Source organism: Candoia aspera, chromosome 2 (genome assembly GCF_035149785.1).
Source record: "Candoia aspera isolate rCanAsp1 chromosome 2, rCanAsp1.hap2, whole genome shotgun sequence".
NCBI lineage: Eukaryota > Metazoa > Chordata > Lepidosauria > Squamata > Boidae > Candoia > Candoia aspera.
This window is the reverse complement of record NC_086154.1, coordinates 265,313,117-265,334,924: the sequence shown is the minus strand read 5'-3', so window position 1 is coordinate 265,334,924 and position 21,808 is coordinate 265,313,117. Positions and strand designations below refer to the sequence as shown.

The window sequence follows — 21,808 nt, the reverse complement described above, 5'->3', positions numbered from 1 at the left end:
GGGGCCTCAGCCCAGTCGGCTTCGGCTGCTACTTCCTGGCAGATGCCATTTCTGGGGCTCCTGAGCTGTCAGTCTTCCAGATGCGGGGCGGATGGGAAATCCACGGCATTCCCGAAAGACACGGAGTTGTTCCCGGGAGCCCAGATTTCCTGGTTGGGAGAGGCAGAATTGCAAGCATTTTTATTTACCCAGGGTACCCTCTGCTGGAGAGGGGCTGCCGGCTGCTTCTGAGCATCCTGAGCAAGGTGCAGAAACGGCCTGGCTGAGTCGATGGGAACACTGTGCGGTCTCTGGAGGGTTCAGTCTTCAAGCTCACTTCTATAACGATGTGGAAGCAGAGCATGTTAGGCCAGAGGCTAGCTATGCCTGTCACCACAGTGGGTTCATCTCTCCCCTCAAGGATGAGATTTGCAGCTTGGGTGGCCTCTTGATGCACCTCTGACATCCGGTGGCGCAAGGACCTTTCACCAGCTTCGGTGCATGCACTGGCGAAAACCCTCCTTGCAGCATTAATCCCTGCCTTGGTAACTACAACCCGTTACATGTGGGGCTGCCCTTGATGGCGACTGGAACCCACTTCAGTTGCTGCCATTAGGATGTTGCGGGCAAGGGTGTGCCCAGGGCCGGTGACTGCCAGGGTTCTATCCTGGTGGCACAGCTCTCTTGTCCCAGAATGGACATCCCTCCAGCACAGAGGGCTCGTTGGAAGGGCACAATTCAACTACAGCTCAAACCATGGCTTCCAGGACTCTGGGCCACAATGGGGGCATGAGAAGCCACCCAAGCTGCCGGCACCTGCATCATCACGAGCTGCGGGCTTCATCCCCCCTCCTCTGGTGGCAGCTGAGAGCACACCACCCCCGGTGCCCAGGGACAGAGGCAGCTTGTCCTACTTCCCCGTGGGCACCCTGCCAGTTCTCCACCAGCTGATCCCTGGCACCTCTGCTGTTCCTCCAGCTCTGCCCAATGGAAAGGGAACCCTTTACAGCGCTGGTGGTGGCCGGGGGTGGGCACCAAGGGAAGAAAGGGCTTGTTGCCTCTTCCACTGACCTGGGCGAGGGCATAAGAGCCAGTTTGGTCTAGTGGTTAAGGTTCTGGGCTAGAAACCAGGAGTCTGTGAGTTCTAGTCCCACCTTAGGCATGAAAGCCGGCTGGGTGACTTTGGGCCAGTCACTTTCTCTCAGCCCAACTCGGTCCAATGTAGACTCCTCGTGGTGCACCCTGGGCAACGTGACTTGTCACGGCTAAACAGTCTACACATCTGGCTGCTGGACCTCACAAGGATTTCCCAGCAAGAAAAAGCAGCATGAAAGCAGCATGAACACCAAACTGCTATGCCATACAATAAAAAAAAACAACACTGACGTAAGCCAGAGCCAGTTGGCCAGGTTCACACAAGCCTAACCTGGTCAGACAAAGACACCAGGCTACTACACCCACTCAACCTGCCAACCCTGGCGAGTTTTGTGCACACACAGCCCACCGTGTTAGTTTAAGGCACCTGGGATTCCCACAGCCTGGAAAAGGAGTGGATTCAGTTGCATGGCCAGCCTGTTGCGCCATCCCACCGGGTGCGGATTCTGCCCTGCTGGCAGCAGATACCCCTCTCCTCCTCCCCCTGCTGTGGTGCTCCTTTGTCCGTGCCGGCTTTGCAGCAGGCTGGCCCACACCGCATTCAGGAAGCACAACAGCTGGCCTGCCCTCCTTGGGGTTCATCAAGTGGCTCCCCAAAAGGGCCACCAACCCAGCTGTGACTGTTCTGAATTAAGCACCAGGACAGCTCTCTGCAGAAGGGAGAGGGCCTTGTGCTGGGGGGCAGCCAGTATCCTGGCTCTGCAAAGAAGTCGGGGGAACCACCAGGCACGGCTGCCGGGGGAGCTCTCAATCAGCACCTTTTTATTAATATGTGTCATAAATAAAGAAATAAATAAAGGCAATACACCCTGTCCTAACGCAGGAAGTATAAATTGAATGTGGCGCCACTCTCACCACACCAGCAGGAGCGAATCCTGCAACCTCGTCCGTGTCCTCGGGGTAGGCGAGGCAGGCAGGCAAGGGCCCTGCCGAGCCCCGAATACTGACTGGCACTGTCCACTGGCCGTGGGGAGGGGGAGCCCCCTTCCTCCCTGTTGGTCAGAATGCAGCCCAGGAAGAGCAGCGAGGGCTCCAACCCCCTCCCACGCAAATCCCCTCTCCATCTAGTGGCAAGAGGTTCCACCAACAACCCCCTGCTTAAGCCTCAGGGCCCTTCTGCTACAGCACCCCTGCAGAGCTCCAAGCCTCTGCCCCATGGGAGAGGCAGCCAGTCACACACAACTCTCCTGACTGGGCAGCCCCTCCCATGGAGGCTGACCTGACCATCACCCCCCATCCACACACATGCACAGAGGCTGCACCACTCCCCACCAGCAGCCTCGCCTTCCCCTCCCTCCCTCCCTCCCTCCCTCCCTCTCTCTGTCTAGCATTAATACAGGTTAGCACGCAGTCCCCAAAGTCTGGAGCGGGCCTTCCAAGGCCCCGGTGGCCCGTGGCAGAGAGGAGCCTTGCACACCCTGAGCGAGTGGCAGGGGCACGATGCATGCCATCTCACGGGGGGGGGGCACTCTCGTTCGGGCAAGGCACGGGCACTGGGGAGAAGAGGGAGGGGAAGAGGCGCATGCATGGGAAAGTCTGGCTGCAGGAGATCCCTGGGAGAGAGGAGGCCTCCAGGGGCAGGAAGAGGAGCCAGGTCCTTGGCCGGGCCTCCTCGAGTAGCCCGTCTGTCCACACGGCTCTGGGCTTCACTGGTGGCCGCCCACCCATCAATAATCCGTGTCCTCCAGGTGGGTGACGTACATGATGGGCACCAGCCCGCTCTCGGCTCCTCCCCTGTGGCTGCAGCGGAGCCAGTCGGCGTCCACCCGGCCCAGCACACGCAGGACGTCTCCTTTCTTGAAACTCAGTTGCCCAGCCTCGGTGGCAAGGTGGTGGCAGAGTGCCTTCACCGCCCTGAGGAGAAGGAAAGTGTGCAGGGGATTTGGTAGGGGGGATTTTAGGTTTGCACCTAAAGCTTTTACTGCATTTTCATAAGCTGCCCTCAAGGGTCTTGCTGAGCCCAGGGGAGCAAATGGATCCCCCACCCCAGCCATGGTCTGGGACCATCCCCCCTCGCTTGCTCCACTGGTTATCAGGTTCTAACTGCACCTTTCTCCAGGAATCAGGCTGCTCAGAGTAGCCCCCCATGGAAAAGCCCGCATGCCCACCATGCCCAATCCCTTCTGTCAGGGGGACAGGCAGGACGCTGTGGCAGCACTGAGCTGCCCCAAACACTGGAAACGACCCCAGCCCAGGATCACAGCCATTCAGGTGCGTACGGAGTTGACGAGAAAAGAGGGCCAGCCAGCAGACTCCTGGGGGAAGCGGAGGGGCTCCCCGACTCCTGCTCCTCCACAGGCCCAGGGCGGCACGAGGGCCGGGCAGCCATCCTCTCATGCAAATCCGCCTCCGGGGACAGCGATGCACAAAGCGTTTGGGAGGGCCAGCCTAGGCCAAGGTTGGCGTGCTGCCCATGGCCCCAGCCCCATGCCAGGGTCCACAGCAGGAGGGAGCTTGCCGAGGGTCTGCCAGCCCCAGAGCAGAGCCGGGTGGGGGTGGGGTGGCCCCACTGCACTCACCATGGCGCCCCAGGGGAGGCCCTCCCGTTGGAAGGCTGCCCTTCAGGGTGCGAAGGGGGAAGGGCTGCTGGCAGCTGCTTGGGCACCGTCTCGGCCTCGCGCCACACACCGGCCCCCACCGTCTGTGCCATCAGCTGGAAGACGGAGCGATCCAAGCTCAACCAGCCAGATGGCAGCCTGGGAAGAGGGGCAGCTGTCAGGCCTGAGCAGAGCCAGCACCACAGCTTGGCACGGGGCACCCAACGGAGGCCCTCCAGCACATCTCCTGTCAGCAAAGATGGGATGGGCAGCTGCACCCCCCACCCCCAGGCTCTTCCGGGGACCAGCCAGGCAAGAGATGCCTCTGACCCACCTGTGGCTCCAGAGGGGCCCTGGCTGGCCCGCCCCAGCCCCAGAGAGGAGGACGAGGATGCCCACAAAACAAGCCTCGGCGGGGCACCACCTGTCTCCTTACCGGTGGTGGGGAACTGCAGCATGCCTTGCTGCCTTCCCTCTTACAGCTGGCCATGGAGAGCCCGCTACCCGACCCCTGCCCCACTCATGAGGGGTGGGGTTAGAAACCAGCCCCTTCTCATTCCAATCCTCCCATCCTCCCTCCTCCGCCACGCGGCCTCCTCCTAAGGGCTGCCATTCTTTTGACTGCGGAAGCCTGAAGGTCACAGGGGCAGCTCTCGGACCAGCAGCCACCTGTCCTCGGCTTGTCCCTCTTGGGGGCCCCAGGCTGCCAGCACCCCCAAAGCAACGCCTTCAAGGCCCCCCGAGCCAGAGCCCAACTGCTGGGGACTCCCTACCTGTTGGCCTGTCTGGGGTCCTTGGGTGCCTGGCGGGAACCAAACAGGTGAGCCCACCTGGGCTTGCTGCTGCCAGGGCTGAGGGCAACACGCTGCTCCTCCCCTGGGGCCGTCCCGCGGTCCTGCTCCCGGCTGCGCTTCAGCTCCGTCAGCACTGCGTCCGGCGGGCTGCCTGTCCAGAAGGGCCGGCCCTCCTCCTTGGCTTCCTCCCCGGCAGGAGACCCCTGTCTCCAGGGGGACTTCGCCTCCTCGGCTAGGGGCCTCTCCATGACGAGCGGGACTTCTGTGGGGGGGCAAGCCTCTGCGCCCTCCACCACCCCCTCCCTTGGGGGAGGAGCCCTCCCAGCCTCTGCCGACCTGGCCGCCGCCCCCACCTTCTTCTTCTGCTTGTGCTGGGCCAGGCAGGCGCCCTCTGCAGAGCCCTGGATGTAGACCCGGGAGCTCTGCGTGAGCTGCAGCCACCAGCTGGCCTGCCTGTCCTTCTTCTGCCCGGGGCCACCTTCCCTACGGCCCTCCTGCCTGCCCCTTTCGGCGCCCTTGACAGGCTCCACCACCACCACCCCCGTCCTCTCCGGAAGGGCCCCACAGGCCAGTCCCTGAGAGCCGTCATTGGTCCTCTGGGCGCTGCCCCCGCCGCGGGTGCGCATCAGCTGCAGGGTGGAGTGGGAGGAGAGCAGCAGGCCCTGCTGGCCACGGAGGAGCTCCTTCTGCTGCTGCTGCCGCTTGCCCAGCTGCAGCAGGTGGTGCTCAAAAAGCAGGTCCAGGCCGAAGGGCAGCAAGGAGAGCGGCTGCAGGAGCAGCAGCAGCTCCTCAAAGAGGCCCTGGCAGGCCCTGTGTGAAAGTGAGAGGAAGCCCGTCGGCTGGTAGTGCGCCTGGAGGATCTCTGTGGGTGGGAGAGAGAAGGGCACGTCACTCCACCTGTCCCGAGCCATAGCCCACCGAACCAAAGGCTCGACAGAGAGACCAAGGCTCTGGGCTCCTCAGCTCCCCCCACCCAAAGCCTGCCTCCTTTCGGGAGGGGACACAGTGCCACCTCCACCAGCACGGGGGGTGCTGTCTGTATGCCAAGAGCAGATGAGCCTCCAGATGGCAGGGACACCCCTGCGCCTTTCCCAAGCACAGCCCCCCCCCCCCGATCAGGAGCGAATGGACCTACCCTCATGGTTGTAGAGGTGGTTGAACCAGAACTCCAGGGACCGGATGCTGTGGGGGGAGAAAGTGGAGAGGGGGGTGAGGACAGGGAGGCAGCGCATGGGAACGCCAGGGTGCAAGAAGAGCCGTTCCGGGATTCAAAGCCGTTCTGGTCCGCTCTGGATGCTGAATGGCATGCCCCAGGCCAGCTGGTGTCACGGCGAAGGTGCTGGCCTAGAAACCGGGAGGCTGCGAGTTCTAGTCCTGCCTGAGGCATGAAAGCCAGCTGGGTGACCTTGGGCCAGTCCTTCTCTCTCAGCCCAAGAGCCAACCAGGCGTGGTATGAGAGTTCTGGTCCCGCCTGAGGCACGAGAGCCGGCTGGGTGCCCTTGGGCTGGCCCCTCTCTCTCAGCCCAACCCACCTCGCAGGGTTGCTGTTGTGGGGGAAATAGGTGTCAGGAGTGCTAGGAATGTTTGCTGCCTTGAGTTGACCAAAATATATATGAAAAAAAAGTGGGATAAGAATCTAATAATATAACAATAACCACCACCACAGCCTAAACTATGTATGTATGTAACTACATGTGCAACTGCACGCTTGCTTAAGAATAAAGAAGCATCTTGGTACGTTGAAGAACAAACTTAAATATAGTCCTGCATCCCTGCTTAAGGATAGAGAATCCCGTTGCACTTTTACTAAACACAGCATAGTTTGAGGAGGATTAGTCTGGCGTAAGAACAGATGGTCGCACAGCACACACCCTAAACTGGAAACTTCCTGGGCGTGTTCTCTCTTAAACAGAGTGCTTGACACATGTTGATGCGCCACATAAGCCTCATTCACCTGGTGGTCCTAACTGCTTTCTAGTTTTCTTTCACTGCCGCAGCAACTCTCAGCCCTGCCAGTCGGTCAGTCGGCCAGGGAAGCTGGCAGGAGGCAGAGAGAGGTGCAGGGGGAACAGCCAGCCTTGGAGCAAGACAGCACCAGAGTTGCGGCAGGTTTGGCCCTTTTATTTGCCTGCCTCATATCGGCACAAAATCCCACTTCACCATTAGGGTTAGGAGAACACTCCTTGCTATAGGGAGGCTCTCTCATTCCCGGTGCCCGGTGCCAAGCTTTTCTCTTTCTCAGGCGTTCTGGCCCTCTCTTCGCCCAATGACGTGGGATCCTCTAGGGAGGACCCCTCCCTCGTGCTTCCTCCTTCCCAGAGGCAAAGGCAACATCTCCCCCAATCCCAACAGTGGGGCAGGTGGAAACAGCCTCACTTACTTGAGGAGACCAAAAATGAAGGCATTGAAGCGCATGCTGTGGCTGGTGAGCTCCGGGTACTGGCTGACTCGGCTGTAGAGACTGTGCAGGACCTTAGTCGAGGGGCCTGCAACAGAGGAAGGGGATCAGAGAACGGGGAAGGCCACCTGTGGGCACGAAGGTCCCTCCCCTCCCAGGGAGGCTGCCTGGCACTGGGGGCTTAGCAGCCCTGCAGCTCGGCGTCTCAAGGCTCAGGACTATGGCAGCAACCCAGTGGCTACTTGGGGCAACTGCAGCAGCTCTGCGGGACGGTCTCCTGCCTTCAGTGGAAGAACCTTTTCCGGCTCACCTCCGGTCCTTGGCCATTCATTCAGCCTCAGGCCAAGGGAGGCTCTTCCCACGCAGTCCACATCCAGACGTCCCCAAATATAGACACCACTTCTGAAGAGTGGACTCCAGTCCACAAGGGTTAAATCAGTGTCTCCCGAGGCCCTCCACAGGCTCCAACCCCACCCCTGGGCAGACCCTCTACTCCGATGGCACCTGGCCCGTGAGCAGAGGTCAGCAGCTGGGACAGATGCTGCAGGCAGGGCTGAACCACACCAGGGAGGGTCTTCCTCCTGGGTTTTGCAGCCTCCCCTCAGCTGTCAAAGCTCAGCCAGAGAAGCCTCTGGACTCAAAACCCCTCCGGTGGCTTGGACCCAGCAGCCCTGAAAGAAAGGACGCCCTTCCCTTCTGCTCCTCTGCGCTCTCCAAATGACGGAGAAAAGCCTATCCGCCTTTACCATACAAAACCAGAGGAACTCACGCCTCCCCAAGTACCCCAGATGTAAAGCTCACTCCAAAGATCACATATTGCCCCCCCCCCCGAGTTCCAGGTCTGGCCAGGGGTAGCCTCTGGGCATCCCAGGAGGAGGAATGGGGCTCCCTCTCCCTCCAGGAGACCGGACAGAGGCAAAGGCCTCTCTCTCTTTCAAAGGCCACCCCAACCATCAGCCAGGAGAGGAACATCCAGGGCTTCTCGCCCTCCACCACACCCCGGGACGTCTCTCTTTCAGCTGGGTGAGGAGGCACCCTGAGGAAGACTGGACTGAGGACACTCTGTGCCGAAAGCCCCTACTGGCAGTAACTAGCCAGGGAGGGCCCACCAAAGACCCACCCCTCAGCCCGGCTATCCCCGCTTACCCAGGTAGTCGACCCTACCCTGGGCGTCTGGCGCAAGGTGACCTGCAGGAGGACCCTATGAAGGGCTCTGACTTGGGCTCAGATAAAGGAGCCCCCAAGCACCCAGGAGCAGGGTTCCAAAAGGGGAGCCCCACACTGCCCCTCCAAGCCAGGGTTTTTGGGGAGAGGCTGAGAAATGCCACCTGCTTCTCCCCATTGCCTCTGACTGGAGGCATTTCTCTTTGAAGCAGCTGAAGGGAGAGGTTGATCCCGGACCCCTTCCTTCCTGGCGTTCCTTGCAAGTCCTCCAGGCCAATAATCTCACTCCAGTCTCCTCCACTCGCCACCTAGACAGCCCTCACCCCCAACCTGGGCAGACAATGGCCCTCTCTGAAACGGACCACCAGCTTCTCTTGCCCGTGAGGGTCTGTCCCAGCAGGCAGCAGGCCCTGCTCAACCTTGGCTGGCCTCAGAAGCTAAGCAGGCGAGGCCCGGCTAGGAGACCGGGGCAATCCCAGAGCTGTAGCCTAGGCCGGGGCAAAGGGCAGGGCAAAGCCCCAGACGGGGTCTGCTCAGGTGGCCTGTTCCGCCTGAAGGGGCAATTCTGCTCCTGCAGATCCAGACTGATGGGAAGGCCAGGCTCAAGGGCTTCCTACCCAGCTGGGTGGAGGCCTCCACGATGCTCCAGGGGATGTTCCGCCTCTGGCCAACGATCACATCCAGCACGTAAGCTTTGAGCCCGTCGCTCAGGATATCCCGGATGGCCGGACACAGGTATTTCAGGATGAGGTGCCCCACGTTGGGGCTCACCGAGCTGTTCCCCAGCTTGGCCTGGAGAGCAGAGGGGAGGAGGGGAACGGTCAGAGCTGTTCGGGCCACACCTCCTCTTTTCCTTTGCTCCCCCAGTCCTGCACGCAGCTCCTGGGTCCTGTGTACTCGTCACATGCCCCTCCCTCCCCCTCCTCCCTCCCACAGAGTTTCCAGAGACTTCAGCAGGAGAAACACACGGAAGGAAGGAGGGCAGGCGGTCGGGCTGTTGGGGAGACAAAGGCTGCCCACGTTCCTTCCCGAAAGGAAAACAAGGAAGCAGACAGACTTCCCAGCAGCAATAGCCCCCCTTCCCCACACATCTGCTGGCTGGAGCCCCCCCAGCTGAGCTGGGGCTTTTGGGTTGCCTCTGTTGTGAAGTGTGTAATCCAGCGGAGCGTGGGACCCTGGGCATGGCCACCCCCCAGGCCAAACCTGAAAGGTTTGGTGGGGGTGGGGGGGTAAAAGCTTTCCTTGCAAGTGGGGTGGGTCAAAGGGGAGTTCTCATGAAAGGCCCAGCTGAAGCGGGAGCTGGGATGGGTTGCTCAGTTCCAGCCTTTTAAAGGCAAGACAGGGTGTTAAGTGTAAAACGAGAAATATGTAGTCCTGAATGCGATCAAGGAAACTAGGTAAAGCTGGAGGCCTCAGCGGGTGGTGGTGTTCAAAGACACTCAAGAAATGCAAATCTCAGGAATACTATAAGTAGAAGCCAAAATCTGGGTGGAAGGGCATCTCTCAGAACAGGCTGGGTTGACCCACAGAGCAGACTAGGCACCAAAGCTGGCCCCCCATGTTCCCATTGGGAGAGTGTCCCTGATGGGGCTGGGGGCAGCAGCTGACCATCAGAGAAGAGCTGTGATTTCATCTCAAGATTCCCTGGTCCTGGATGGGGAATCAGGAGATTCCAGGCCCTTCCTCTCAGCACTCTCCCCAGGACAGCAGTAAGAGCAGGGGGAGGGGGCATGCTCCTGGCCCAACATTCTGGTCTGGTTGCCCGTCAGGCTTCAAAGGTTGGCCACACGAACTTCTGGAATGCTACTTTATTGTTGCACGTTATAATAACAGAATCTTGAAAGCCTGGCAGCTCTTACAACAAAGAAAATCAAGGAGGGGCCCTCTCAAGTTTCTTCCTCACCTGCTCCTCTCTTTTGGGGCTGAGCTCACGCTTACATAAGCTGCCACACACCTTTTTCAAGGCCATCCCCTCCCTGCCTCCTTCAACTGCTCCAAGAAGTGGCAGGAATGCTGGCAGTGCCAATGGGTGGCAATATTTTAAAGAGCCATGCCAGGGAAGACCTCTCGCTGGAATGATCTAGGGACTAAAGGGAGAAGGGGCCAAGAGGAAAGCTGGCTCACCTTCACGCCGGGATCCCTGCTGGTCCCAAAATGGGCCACAATGAGGTCCACAGACATGTTGATTGCTTTGACAAGACCTGGTGGAGAGGAGAGGAGAGGCTGAACTTGCTGCCCAGCCAAGCAGACCCCTCACGTTCCCACCCACCCCCCCTTACTATCCAGATACTCTGGAAGGGCCTGTCCTGGCTCCAACCATTCCTGAGTGCTCCCGCGTCTGGCTCTGGAGAAGGTCTGCTTGGTCAAGCCAACTCCTCTCTCTCTCTCTCTCTCTCTTGTCTTAAGGGAGGTGGCCAAAAATGTAGGGGTGCAGACCAGCTGTGGGAGACCCCGGGGACCCGTATCCCTTCTTCCAAAGTGGGTCCTGGGGAAGACTCCACCCCTCCTCTCGGGGAACTCCTCAAATACGGGCCACTTGCCACAGAGGCCAAAGACTTCCACAGCAACTTGTCTGTCCCACTCGTGAACACACCCCTCCACACCGAACAGTCACGTGTTCTGACTGGGGACATGTTTGTGTGGGGCTTAAATTGGGAAAGAGCTGGGAGGGGTTAGTGCCTCCTCTCCTGACCGCACTGGATTCCTGTCCTGCCCGAAGGGTCCCATCCCTCCAGGCCCCCTCAAGGGACGGCCCTCTCCAGGCAATGGCCGCAACCCTTTCGATCCTCTGGAGCTTGGCAAGCGGTCCAAAGGGAACCCAGCTGCACCAGGTGCCCGGCTGGGGGATGCCATGGCACCCGCCCTTTGCAAGGGTAGCTGAGATGTCCCACGCCCCCTTTCCCACCATCCCTCCTCCTCCTCAGCAAGCAGTGGCTGTTTTTGCTGGGAAGCTCTCCTGGAGGAGGAGCCGCCCTCCCTTAACGAGCCCCCCTGTGGAAACGATTCCCTTCACCTGGACAGTAAGAAACCGCAGGTAGAATCGGTGCTTTTGACAGGGGACGGAGAGGGATTGCTCCTGGGAAGAGAACAGTCCTGCTCCCAGATCCGTCCTGGCAACAGGGCTCAGTTGGGAGCCCCCCCCATTTCTCCCTCCCTCCCTCCCTCCCTCCCTCCCTCCCTCCAAGCCGCGTCTTGCTCATTCCATGGAAATACAAGAGGAAAAGTCAGGAGGGGGGGTGCCTTTAGGGGCACAAAGACCCTGGGCAAGAGCAGCCCCTACAAATAAGCATTCCGGGCCCTCTTTCTTCCTCATCCCCCCCCCTCCACTTACCCTTCTTCTGCAGCAGATCAATGGAGATGGACTCTGCGTTGCCATCGGGGGAGAGGCAAAATTCAGCTGGCGGTTTCTCAGCCAAGGAGAAATAGTCAGGGAAGAAGTCTGGGCAGCTCTGGTGTGGCTGTTTCACTGCCGGCCCTGCAAGGCATTGGGGAAGGGAGGCCACGTCATGCCCAGGGGACTTTATTTATCGGGCTTTGAGGCTGCTGACTCCAGAGAGACTCTGGGCAGCTTAGAGCACTGAAAGGAATGTATGGTTTAGAGAAACGTGCCACATACAGTAGATCACATCCACGAAAAAATGTGACAGGCTCCACTGACACCCCAACCCCAGGTGTGGGAACAGAGCAGATGGAGGGCAGGGGACGTGGTCTCCAGCCAGAGTCCCCAGAGGAGAGCCTCTTGTGGGGAGGGGCTGGGCAGAGAGGGGCGCTGCTCCCCCTGCTGAGTCCCTGGCCAGAGAGCTCGGGCAGGAAGAGCCCCCTCGGCCAGCCAGCATCTTGTGGGGTTCCAAGGAAGCAGCAGCTGGTAGCCTTCGCTGCTCCCTCCCACCCCAGAAGCCCTGGGTAGGGCTTTCCCCTGCCACTCCCAGCCTTAAAAGAGGGCATCTCCAAAGGCTTAACACTGCAGAAAGAACAGGGAACAACCGAGTTTCCACTGCAAAAATATAGCATTTGGGATGATGGCCAAGCTAGGCAGGAAAAGGCCACAGCAGGCAGAAGGAGGGTTCCTTCTTTGCTGTCCCCCATCCCAAGGTGGCCAGGCATCCCTGCAGTTTCCAGGAATGCCTACCCACTTTCCCAGGATGACCAGTCCTACACCCCGCTGGGCTTGGAGGCACCGAAGGCTGAAGGCTGCGCAGCCTGGAGGCCAGATAGCCCTCAAGGCTCACTGGGCGAAAGAGGGCCTTGCTCCCTGCTGCACGCTAACTCCCGCCCTGCAGAAGCAGCAGCCAGGCCTGCAGATGCCAGCCAGGAGGGTCCCAGTGTCCAACGGCCATTGGAGGCCACAAAAGTGCTGCCCGCACCCAGTTCAGGCTCCCAATTTCCAGCCCTGCGCCCACGGAGCTGTAAAAATGCTTGAGGGCCACCAGCTTCCATGCCCATGAGTCACCACAGGCTGCTTTTCTGGCCTGGGCCTGGACCGCCCACCCCAAGCATTTGGAGGAGCTCACACAGAAGGACACAGAGGCTCCAGCCAGAAGGGGCCTCTCGCAGCCCCATGGCAAGGCGCCACAAGCAGCCCCACCTTCCGGAGAGCCACGAGCCAAACCTGTGGCCCCCTTTGCCCTTGGCCACTTAGAAGCCTCCCCCCCAGGCCCACCAGCCCACCAGCCAAGAGGACCAGGGAAGGGGAGGCCCAGGACAGCCAAGCCTACCGTGGAGTCTGAGGCTGGCGCGGCCACCGGGCAAGGCCCCCGGGACCTCAAGCAGTGGGTTTCTCCAGGGGAGCCTGCTCTCCGGCTGCTTCCAGTCTAGGTTGCCAGTCAGCCCCGCCGGGTCCGAGATGCGGTCCAGCCCCAACGGGTTCCTTCGCCGATACTCCCGCCACTTCAGGGCTTGCAGAGAGAGGTGGTTGGCTGTGGCAGCAGCAGGCCAGTCGGGGACAAAAGGCCGAGGAACCGAACAAGGGGGGAAGACAGAGGAAAAGGACAGACGGGCAGTGAGCGGCAAGTCAGCGGAACACGTGCCAGGAGACTCATGCACACAGGGACCAACCTGGCCAGCGACACGGTGGAGACGAGGTGGGGGAGGGTGCCTGGCAAAGGAGATGCCAATGGCCTGGACCGCTTGCCAAGCAGAGGCCTTTCACCCCCCAGCCCTGTCTCAGGTCAGAAGGGCAACTTGAGGGACAAATGGGCCGTCCCAGAGCACTGCTGGTGTTGCTCAGCCCCCCAGATGCTGGTCTGAGACGACCCACCGCACAGAACTGGGCATGTCTGTGTGGACCCCTCAGGGTGCCTGATCCGCCATGAGGAGCCTTCCCCTTCTCAGGTGCTGGCCAGGATGGCCACCCAGACCGGCAGGGCCCAGAGACTGCTTCAGGGCTTCCTAATACAAAGGCTGGCCTGGCCTTGAGGGAGGGCTACCTTGTGGGCACAACCATTTTGAGGGTCTGCCCCCTCTGTGGCTCGGAACTGACAGATAGTATTTCAGGCCCTCCCCCCAAACCCCCAACCACAAGGGGCAGAATGCAAGCACACAGACATATTTACCCCAGGCACTTTCACATTCTGGGCATGCAAAGTTCTTTCCCCACAACACCCACCTACCATTGAGGGGCCGGGGAATGCCAATGCCCAAGGAGCCGATGCTGACAGCCTCACTGCACCCCATCTTCCAGGGGGGTTCACTGTGGCTCCCTGTCCTGGCCAAGCCCCAGCCACCAGACAACAACGGCAGGAGGGAGCCGCTGAGGAGCTTGTCCTTGGCCAGTGATACAGTGGGGCCTGTGGGGTCATCCTTCTTGGCCATCGGCGAGGGGCCCTCGTGCAAGACACTGGCACCAGGACCACCCTGGGTGGCACAGCTGCCAGCAGCTGGGGAAGGTTTGGTGCTGGGCAAGAGGTTGGCAGAGACCGGGCAGGACTTGCTGCGGGGTGGCTGAGTCTCCGGGGTGGGCGAGCAGGAGGACTCCACACTTTGGAAGAAAGGCACGTTGTTGCGCACCGGAGAGTAACTGCCCAGCGGGGATGGGCGGGTGGTCTCCGGCCCCGGCCCCCTCTTGGTGCGGCCATCGCTGAGGGAAGCCGCTCCATCGGCAGAACGCTGGCCCTGCCCCAGAGGCCCCTCGGTGGAGGTGGAGGACTGGGAAGCAGAAGAGAGGGGCCGGCTCGCCGGGCGACCAGCAGCTGCGGCAGCAGAGAGGCCGTAGAGCTGGGAGAGGCTGGAGGCCAAGTGGCTGTGCAGGGCCCGGCCCTTTGCCGGCTTGGGAAAGTGGTGCTGGAAGACGAAGGGCTGGATGGGCAGCGTGGTGGGACGCTGGTCCTTGCTGTAGCGCACGACCTTGCCATCCGCTGCGCCGCCTGCGGAAGGGAAGGAGAAACAGGTTGCACAGCCTCCAGACAAGTGAGGCTCGCCAGCCCTTCTCCATTGTTCTGCCTGACAGGGTGACATTCTTGCGGGGAATGCAGAGGAAAGGTGACACTTTACTCTCCCCCAGACCAGCGGATTACATCCTCTCTTAGGCCTCTCCCCCCCCCCGCCCCCCCCCTACTGTGCAAGGAGAGCCTCTTGCTGCTTATTCCCCATCACTGGCCAAGTTTGCATAACCTGCTTAGCCAGTTTGGCTGAAGATTTGGCCACAAAGATTTGGCTACCCAGCAGGCCAAGCTGGCAGGGGTGGTTAGGGTTAGGTCTCGCTTAGAATGTTGGGCAACTCCAGCCACTTGGGTGAGTTTTGATTCAGGATGAGAATTCAGGTTCAGCAGGCAGGGTGAGTGCAGCCAGCAAACGAGGGGAAACGGGGAGTCCAGGGCTGATCAGGCCCCGCCACAACCATTTGATCCCAAAGGCCCCAAACAGCAGGAGGAGCTCTGCTTGCCTGTTCTCACTCAAAGCCCGGCTCTCCCACTTAGCCCTCTCTGCATCGGAAGCGCTCTCTGCCACACACACACAGCCCTTGTGAAAAAACACACAAGCCAGGAGGGTCCTGCAGGACAGCCCCTCTCTGCTTGGCAGAGGACGCTGCAGATCTGGCCATCCCGGAGCCCCTGCAAGGCTAAAGGTTGCTTTCTCCCCAAATGCAGGAACAGGGGCCTGCCTTGGCAGAAACGTCTGGGAGGAAAGGAAGCTGGACTGCACACTTCTCTCAGCACCCTTCAACGAGGTAGGGCAAGTCCTAAGTGTGGACTAGGATGTGTGAACCCATCACCTCTTTGCAATTCCTGGTTCCACCATTCTTCCAGTTGGGAAGTGCTTTCTAACATTTAGCCCCCCTGCCACTTAAAGTGGTTCCTCCATGTCCTGCACTTGGGAACAAGAGAAAACAGATCTTGATCATCTTCTGTGTAACCTCTGTTCAGGACTTTTAGGGGGCATCAGGGCCCCCCCTCTGTGATTCTCAAGACTGGGCCTGGCCCTTCACTCTCTCAGGCTCGTCCACCCATCCATCTGTGCTGCGTTCCTCCCACCTTAGTGTCAGGAGGATGTGCAGATATGTCCTGGCCAACAGCTTGCCGAGTGACTTCACACTGCAGCAAGCCAAGATGAGTCCTGGATTTCTAATCCCCTTCGTCCTCACTGCCCTTCTCTGAACCTCTTCGAAGATCCCACACCTTAGGACGTGCATTTTCTTAATTGAAGAACTCTGCATTTGTCCCCGTTGCATGTCATTATTTCCGTTCAGTTCTCTATCCTAATAAAACTGATTTGAATTTTAATTCTGTGCCCTAGGATGCTAGCTTTTCCACCCAAATTCAAATAGTTCGTTTTAAAATAAATCAAAACTATGGGCATTCTATATGAACTTCTTCTATCATCTCTTTGGAAATTTAGATGCTTGCTTTTTTAAACTACTTTCTGCCCTTGTTCTCCGGGTGCCCAAGTACCATCAGAAGCCTCCTGAGATGTTCTCCCCACACTATGACTCCAGCCCCTCCCCATGTGCTGCAGAGTGCCTCTTTGTCCAGCCAGTCCCACGGGGCATACTGCCATCACAGCTGCAGCCATGGGGACTTACTGCGTTGCCCACAAAACTCACAACAGCCGTTTGCACTTCCTTCCACCTCTCCTGCCCATGCCCTTGTCCCAGCACAGACCCAGAGGGGTGTCGACCAAGCAGGTATCGTACAGACCAAGAAGGCTGGATCCTGAATGCCAGAAAGCCCTGCAGCTGGATCAGGCTCAGGGGCCAAGCACAGGCCACTCTCACAAGACTGCCTTGAGGCCCCAAGGAAGGTGCACTGGGCAGTTTAGGAGTACTCGGCCAGGGCAAGAGTGGAGTAGGAATGGGACACTGAGGTTCAATTCTGCACACACACCCCACGCCCACCATGGAAGCTCCCTGGGTAACACCTTCACAAGGAGGAAGCAATTTTGCCACCTTGAGCTCCCCGAGGAAACATGGGACAGAGGTCCAACCGACTGAATCGGCCATAACAAAGGACACTGTGGCGCTGCCAGAGGGGAGCTCCACCATCCTCCTCGGCGAATCTGTCTAACCTCCTTTTCAACTTGCCCGCTTGGTGGCACTCACTCCAACACCTGAGCTGAAGGGCACAGCCAGGCTCTTTGCCTGGGGATGCGCACTGGGCCCTGGCCAGGACAGCCAGCCACAGCTCCCAGCAGCAACTTCCATGCTCTTCCCTGCCAACTGGCATGGGGTATCTCTGGGCCCTGTCCTGGCAGGGGTATTGGGGCCCCTTTATTAACTGAGAGGGGCCTCTCCTGGCCCAACAGCCACAACAACCTTTGCTCTCCCTCAGCCAGCCATGGAAAGGAGGCCGCTGGGGATTCATCTGGGGGGGGGGGGGGAACCTACCATCAGCTTGGGCTCGAATGTCTTTCTGGCCAAGGACACCTGCGGCACCAGCCCCCATCTCTGCCGCTGCTGGGAAAAAGAGCTGCTCAGCCCCATCTTGCCTCCAGGAAGGCACCTCCCTGGAGCTGGAGACTTTTCCGGCAGCCCTGAGTTCACCTTCGGAGCTGTGGCCGAGGGAGCGTTCTGGTGGCAAGGGCGGGAGGCTCTGGCTGTGCTGCTCCTGATTCTCCAGAAAGACGGAGCTGTCTTTCTGGCCCTCTGGGATCGGTGAGAACTCCAGGGACGAGTCCCGGCCAGTCCGAACGGTTGGTGAGGAGCCGTTCTTCTTCCGGCCCTTGGCCAGCTCCGCGAAGGAGGTGACGCGCTTGGGAGGGGACCCCTGGAGGGCCAAGGAGGAGCTGTCACCCAGCTTGACCGGGCAGCTCAGCATGCGTTCCAATGAGCCTGGCCGGCCGGCGGGACTGCGATTAAGGTGGCGGTCGTAGCTCCGGGAGCGCTGCCTACCCCCCACAAGGCTGGGGGGGGAGGCGTTGATGTAGACCTGTCCCTCGACAGTCTTCTTCCCTGGCTCCTCCCGCGACTCGTCCCGGGAACCGTCCGTGTCACTCTCCTCAGGCCTCTGGAAGAGGTAATATTCGGTTGGCTGGACCGGGCTGCCCCTGGTCTGCTCCTCAGAGCAGCTGGTAATGGAAGAGCCAGGCGGACTGGGAGAGGACTGAGAGGACAAGTCACATGTCACCAGCTTATAGTAGTTCTGGGTGGCCACCACTAGCCGCGCTTGGCTTTGGAAGCAGGCAGTGAGGTCAGAGCCATCGGATGGGCACGGATCGCAGAGCGGTGGGTAGGAGTTGCAGTTGGCATCCAAGACTGGGGAAGAGGGGCGATGGCACCCGCAGGCCTTCCCTGGCCCCTCCAGGTCACGCAGCCCTTGGGGCATCTTCGACTCCTGGGACGGGGAGTGCAAATCAAGGTAAAAGGCCGCAACATCCGACTGGCTGCCAGAAGAGGAGTCGCAGGACAAGTTGCCCGAGTTCAGGTTGGTGTGAGGGTGGCCGTTCCTTCTCTGGTAGAGGGTGCTGAAGTTCACCAGGACCCCGTCGGAACTGTTGCAGGAGGAGTCGCTGATGTAGCCCATCTGCTGGTCCAGAGGCTCTGACTGGCTCGAGAGGCTGCAGCACCGGCAGCGCTGCGGCTCGGAACCAGAGCAGCTGCATGCCCGGCTGTGGGTGGCCTCCGGGGGGTTCATCGGTTCATCCGACTCACTGGCCCACTCCTGCTCCAGGGAGAAACTGGGGGGGTCCCCGCGGTGGCAGCCATACTCATCCAGCTCCATGCATTCTGCTGCCAGGCGGCTCTTTTCCTGGGCCTCCTCGTTGGCTGGCAGGCCCACACGGCCTTCAACAACGTCCCCCCGGCTGCTGCTGCACCATGGCTGCACGGCAGGGCGACTGCTGCCATGCAAGTGGAAGGGGGGAAGCACCAGCTCGTGCAGGCGGAAGGCGGGCTGGCCGTGGTGCAGGTGGAAGGACGTCTGCCCCGGGTCGTCTTCACAGAGGTCCCGGGCCTCGCCGCCGTCCCTCAGCAGGAAGGGGTTCTGCCGCTGGGGGGCCGCCGGGGCAGCCAGGGTGGGGGGAGGGCTTTGCCTGCCCACGGGCTCCTCTTCCAGAGCCCCGTCAGATGCCCGGAGGAAGCTGCCGTAGACCGGCAAGTCCTGCTGTAAAGGGTTCCCCTCGGGGAGCGAGCTGGTCTGCCGGACCCCCAAGTCGGAAGGGAGGAAAGGGTTGGTCTGCTGGCGAGCACTGCCGCACTGCAGGTCCGGGACCTGGCAGTGCACCAGTGGAATGTGGTGGACGATCAACGTTTCTCCAGTCAGCTTGGGGGGGCTATCCATCCTCAGTCCCGCTCGCAAGGGCGCCTGTGGCATTAAAGCTACCCATGGAAGGGCCCTGGGGAACAGGCAGGGCTGGCAGAAGAGGTCTCCTCAAGGCCGCCCAAGACCTGGCAGAGAGAGAAACCACATCCAGAATCACCAAGGGCAAGGCCAGCTTCTGGCTCCCTCCCCCACCCACCCCCCGCACCTCAGAGGAGGCTCCGGCAGCCCCTTCCAGGATTCTGATTAGTCTATCGAGGACTCCACCCCAGAGGAAAACCCGGAGGCGCTTCTTCTGCAGGGGCGCCTCTCACAGCTCCACCTACGGGAGCCTTATCAGGCAGCGCAGGCAGCTCTGTACCCTGCCCTGCTTCGTGCCACACACAGTGGGGGACCCACAAGGGATTCTCACATCCTCCTCTGGCTATTCCGGTTTATGACCTGACCAGGAAGGCCCTGGCTCAGGAAGAGGCACAAGCGGGTCCTTCCAAACTGGCGTGGGCTAGGCAGCAAGCCGATCGTGGCCCAGTACGTCTGCCCACACGGCTGGCCATGGCCTCCACAAGAGATGTGTGGAGAGAAGGGAGCTGGCCTCCCCTCGCACAAGCAGGCAAACCCTGATGTGGCTGCAGTCTTGGCATTCTCACGGAGGGAGCAAAAGTGGCGTGTTCCAGTCCCACTCAGTAACGCGGAGGCAATGCGGCACGGAAGCCCACTGGGCATGACAGAATGTGCTTGTGGAACTCATTGCCACAGGCAGGGGCAATGCCTTTCTCTTGACACATTTAAAGAGAGCCTGTACCGTTTCACAGAGGCCAGCGATTCACAGCAGCCGAGGGTTCCACAGCCAAAAGGAAGAAAGGAAATAGGAGAGAACAAGACAAGCCCGCCTGCTGGAGGTCTCTCAACAGGAGCTCACACATCACACCGAGGCAGACCCGGCCGGCCCAGGGGAAGAGCCAACACATCCACCTGGGACCGACGCTTGCCAGCACCTGACTCGGCTCTCCACTGGGTCGTGCTTTCTCTGCCTCCCAGGCCTCCCATCCCAGTTCAGGAAAAGAGGCCAAGCATCCCCCGTGCCATTCCCCAAAAAGGCCAAAATGGAGCTCTTCCTTCCTCTTTTCAAAAGCCAAACTGCCTGGGGAATATTCCACTCCAAATTAGCCTTGGGTTCCTCAGAGGCTGGACCCCACTTTCTTTAATTCTTTCACCTCTGAACCTTTTGGGGATAGGATGTCTTCCATTCCCACCTATAAACGTCCAGGTTAGTTAAGGGTTTCCGCCGTCCAGCTAGGCTACTGCCCCATGGGGTGATGCCTCCCCAAAGGCTTTCAACGATTTCTTCTCTTTGCCAAAAATAATTCCTTGAATTTGGCTCTCCAGCTCAGACTTTCTCCTAGAAACACCTACTTCAAAAATAAATCACCAGAGCCTTGGAAAGTCTCTTTTCAAGAAACAAAACACATGCAAACCATGTAGGAGGAGTGCCGTGTTAATCTATGGCGGCAAAAAATCAGGAGGAGTCTGGTAGCCCCTTTTCCAACACCTAAATTTCATTAAAAAGCAGCAGCCTTTGTGAGCTACAGCTCCCTCCACCAGATGCATCTGGCAAGCCAGGCATCTCATGAAGCCAGCTGCAGCTCACAAAAGCTTATGTCTGCGAGCCAGAAAACAGGCCGCCAGACTCCTGATCACACGTGAACAACGAGCAGCAGGATATGAGTTGCCACCTTTTGAAAAAGAGGAGGACCGCTCTGGAGTGAGGCTACAATTCCCACGGACTTACCCCTCCCAGGTTTCCTTTCTGTCACTGAGAAAATCTATCTATGTGGCAGCTACGGGTCGACCACAACTTGATGGCAAATAAATACAACATCCCTACCCCCCAAAATTTACTATGCCAGCCTCTTCAACCTTCTTCCCTTCAGATATTTTGGAAATGAACTGTAACCCCAAGTCAGCACTGACCCATTGACCCATTGGATGAAGATTGTGGGGCCTGGGGAGCTGTTCAACTCTCTTCCATGATCATGTGTATCACTGGAAGTGGCATTGTTCTGCCAGCCCATAAATCTCTCTCCCTGAAAATAAACAAATAAATAAGCAAGCAAGCAAGCAAGCTGCAGCAGCACTAACAGATAGCAATTACCCTTCATTTTTTAGGAACTATACAGTCTCCATCAATTCAAGATTTATGTAGTTATAACATTCAGCACAAGAATAACAACACAGAGAATTGGTTTATACACATGTATGGAGTGAAGTTAGACACTTAAGAAGGCTCCAGGAGGAGACCCCCAGAGGCACAGATGGGGGGCTCACAGCCACTGGCCCAGCAAGCCCCAAAGGAGAGACGGGCAGGAGCTGTCAAGTCAAAGGCGTGCGGATCGCTCTGGAAGGCTCCTTTCTCACCACTGGCAAACCCGCCTTCGAGGTACCTTCCCCATGCTGGCTGTCCTCATGGGGTGCTATACAGCCTCACAGGAAGATCCTGAGCGGAAGCAGTGCAAGCCTGGGCCCTCCAGCCTCCCCCCAGCCCTTGTGCTTTGCGCTGGAAAAGGTCAGGCAACCTGGCGGCACAGCCATGCTGCCTGGGGCAAGGCAGGCAGGGCCCCTTTCCCAAGAAAAGCAAGACCTGCTCCCTGATTTAGGGGCCATTCACTGTGCCATCGTTCTCTCTGTGGCCTCCAGAGCATCCTTGAGGACGAGCACCACCACAGAGGAGGGAACTTCCTCCAAGTGCCACTGCCAGGACCAAGAAACCCAAGCAAGCACTTGGCAGAGCCCTCTGTCCTGGAAAGAGCCTGGCCCAGCTGTCACTGAGAGCAGCAGAGGCTCCTGGTCTGCCCTTTTAGGGCAGGAGCAAGCAGGTGGCATTCTCGCTCTGCCTGCATCACCCGTTGCTCAGGCTGGACTTTTGCTGCAGCTGGCAAAGCACACAGCAGGCCCAGGACTACACCACTGGAGATAGAGCATGACAGGAAACGACAAGCAAACCTGCCAACTTACCCCTGGGATGGCCTCAAACAGGCAGATATGACAACAATCCATATATTCCTCCCCCTCCAAGGTTCACCATCAAGATATAGT

At 59.3% G+C, this 21,808-nt stretch overlaps 1 protein-coding gene across 2 annotated transcripts in view; it reads right to left on the bottom strand.

Moving 5' to 3' along the window:
* Window positions 1-2,758: 2,758 nt before the first annotated feature.
* Window positions 2,759-21,808, bottom strand: part of RUSC2 (RUN and SH3 domain containing 2) — a 35,398-nt gene continuing 16,348 nt past the window's right edge. The window contains exons 2-12 of one of the 2 annotated variants that reach the window (XM_063295940.1): window positions 16,846-18,843; window positions 13,637-14,389; window positions 12,743-12,943; window positions 11,359-11,502; window positions 10,152-10,228; window positions 8,645-8,819; window positions 6,846-6,951; window positions 5,601-5,647; window positions 4,445-5,327; window positions 3,654-3,830; window positions 2,760-2,988 (exon numbers count right to left, since the gene is read on the bottom strand). In XM_063295940.1, the coding sequence (XP_063152010.1) occupies window positions 2,802-2,988; window positions 3,654-3,830; window positions 4,445-5,327; window positions 5,601-5,647; window positions 6,846-6,951; window positions 8,645-8,819; window positions 10,152-10,228; window positions 11,359-11,502; window positions 12,743-12,943; window positions 13,637-14,389; window positions 16,846-18,769 (4,674 nt within the window). In that variant the 5' untranslated portion in view covers window positions 18,770-18,843 and the 3' untranslated portion in view covers window positions 2,760-2,801. Of the gene's footprint in view, window positions 2,989-3,653; window positions 3,831-4,444; window positions 5,328-5,600; window positions 5,648-6,845; window positions 6,952-8,644; window positions 8,820-10,151; window positions 10,229-11,358; window positions 11,503-12,742; window positions 12,944-13,636; window positions 14,390-16,845; window positions 18,844-21,808 lie in introns of both variants that reach the window. The other variant, XM_063295941.1, reaches the window with a different exon arrangement.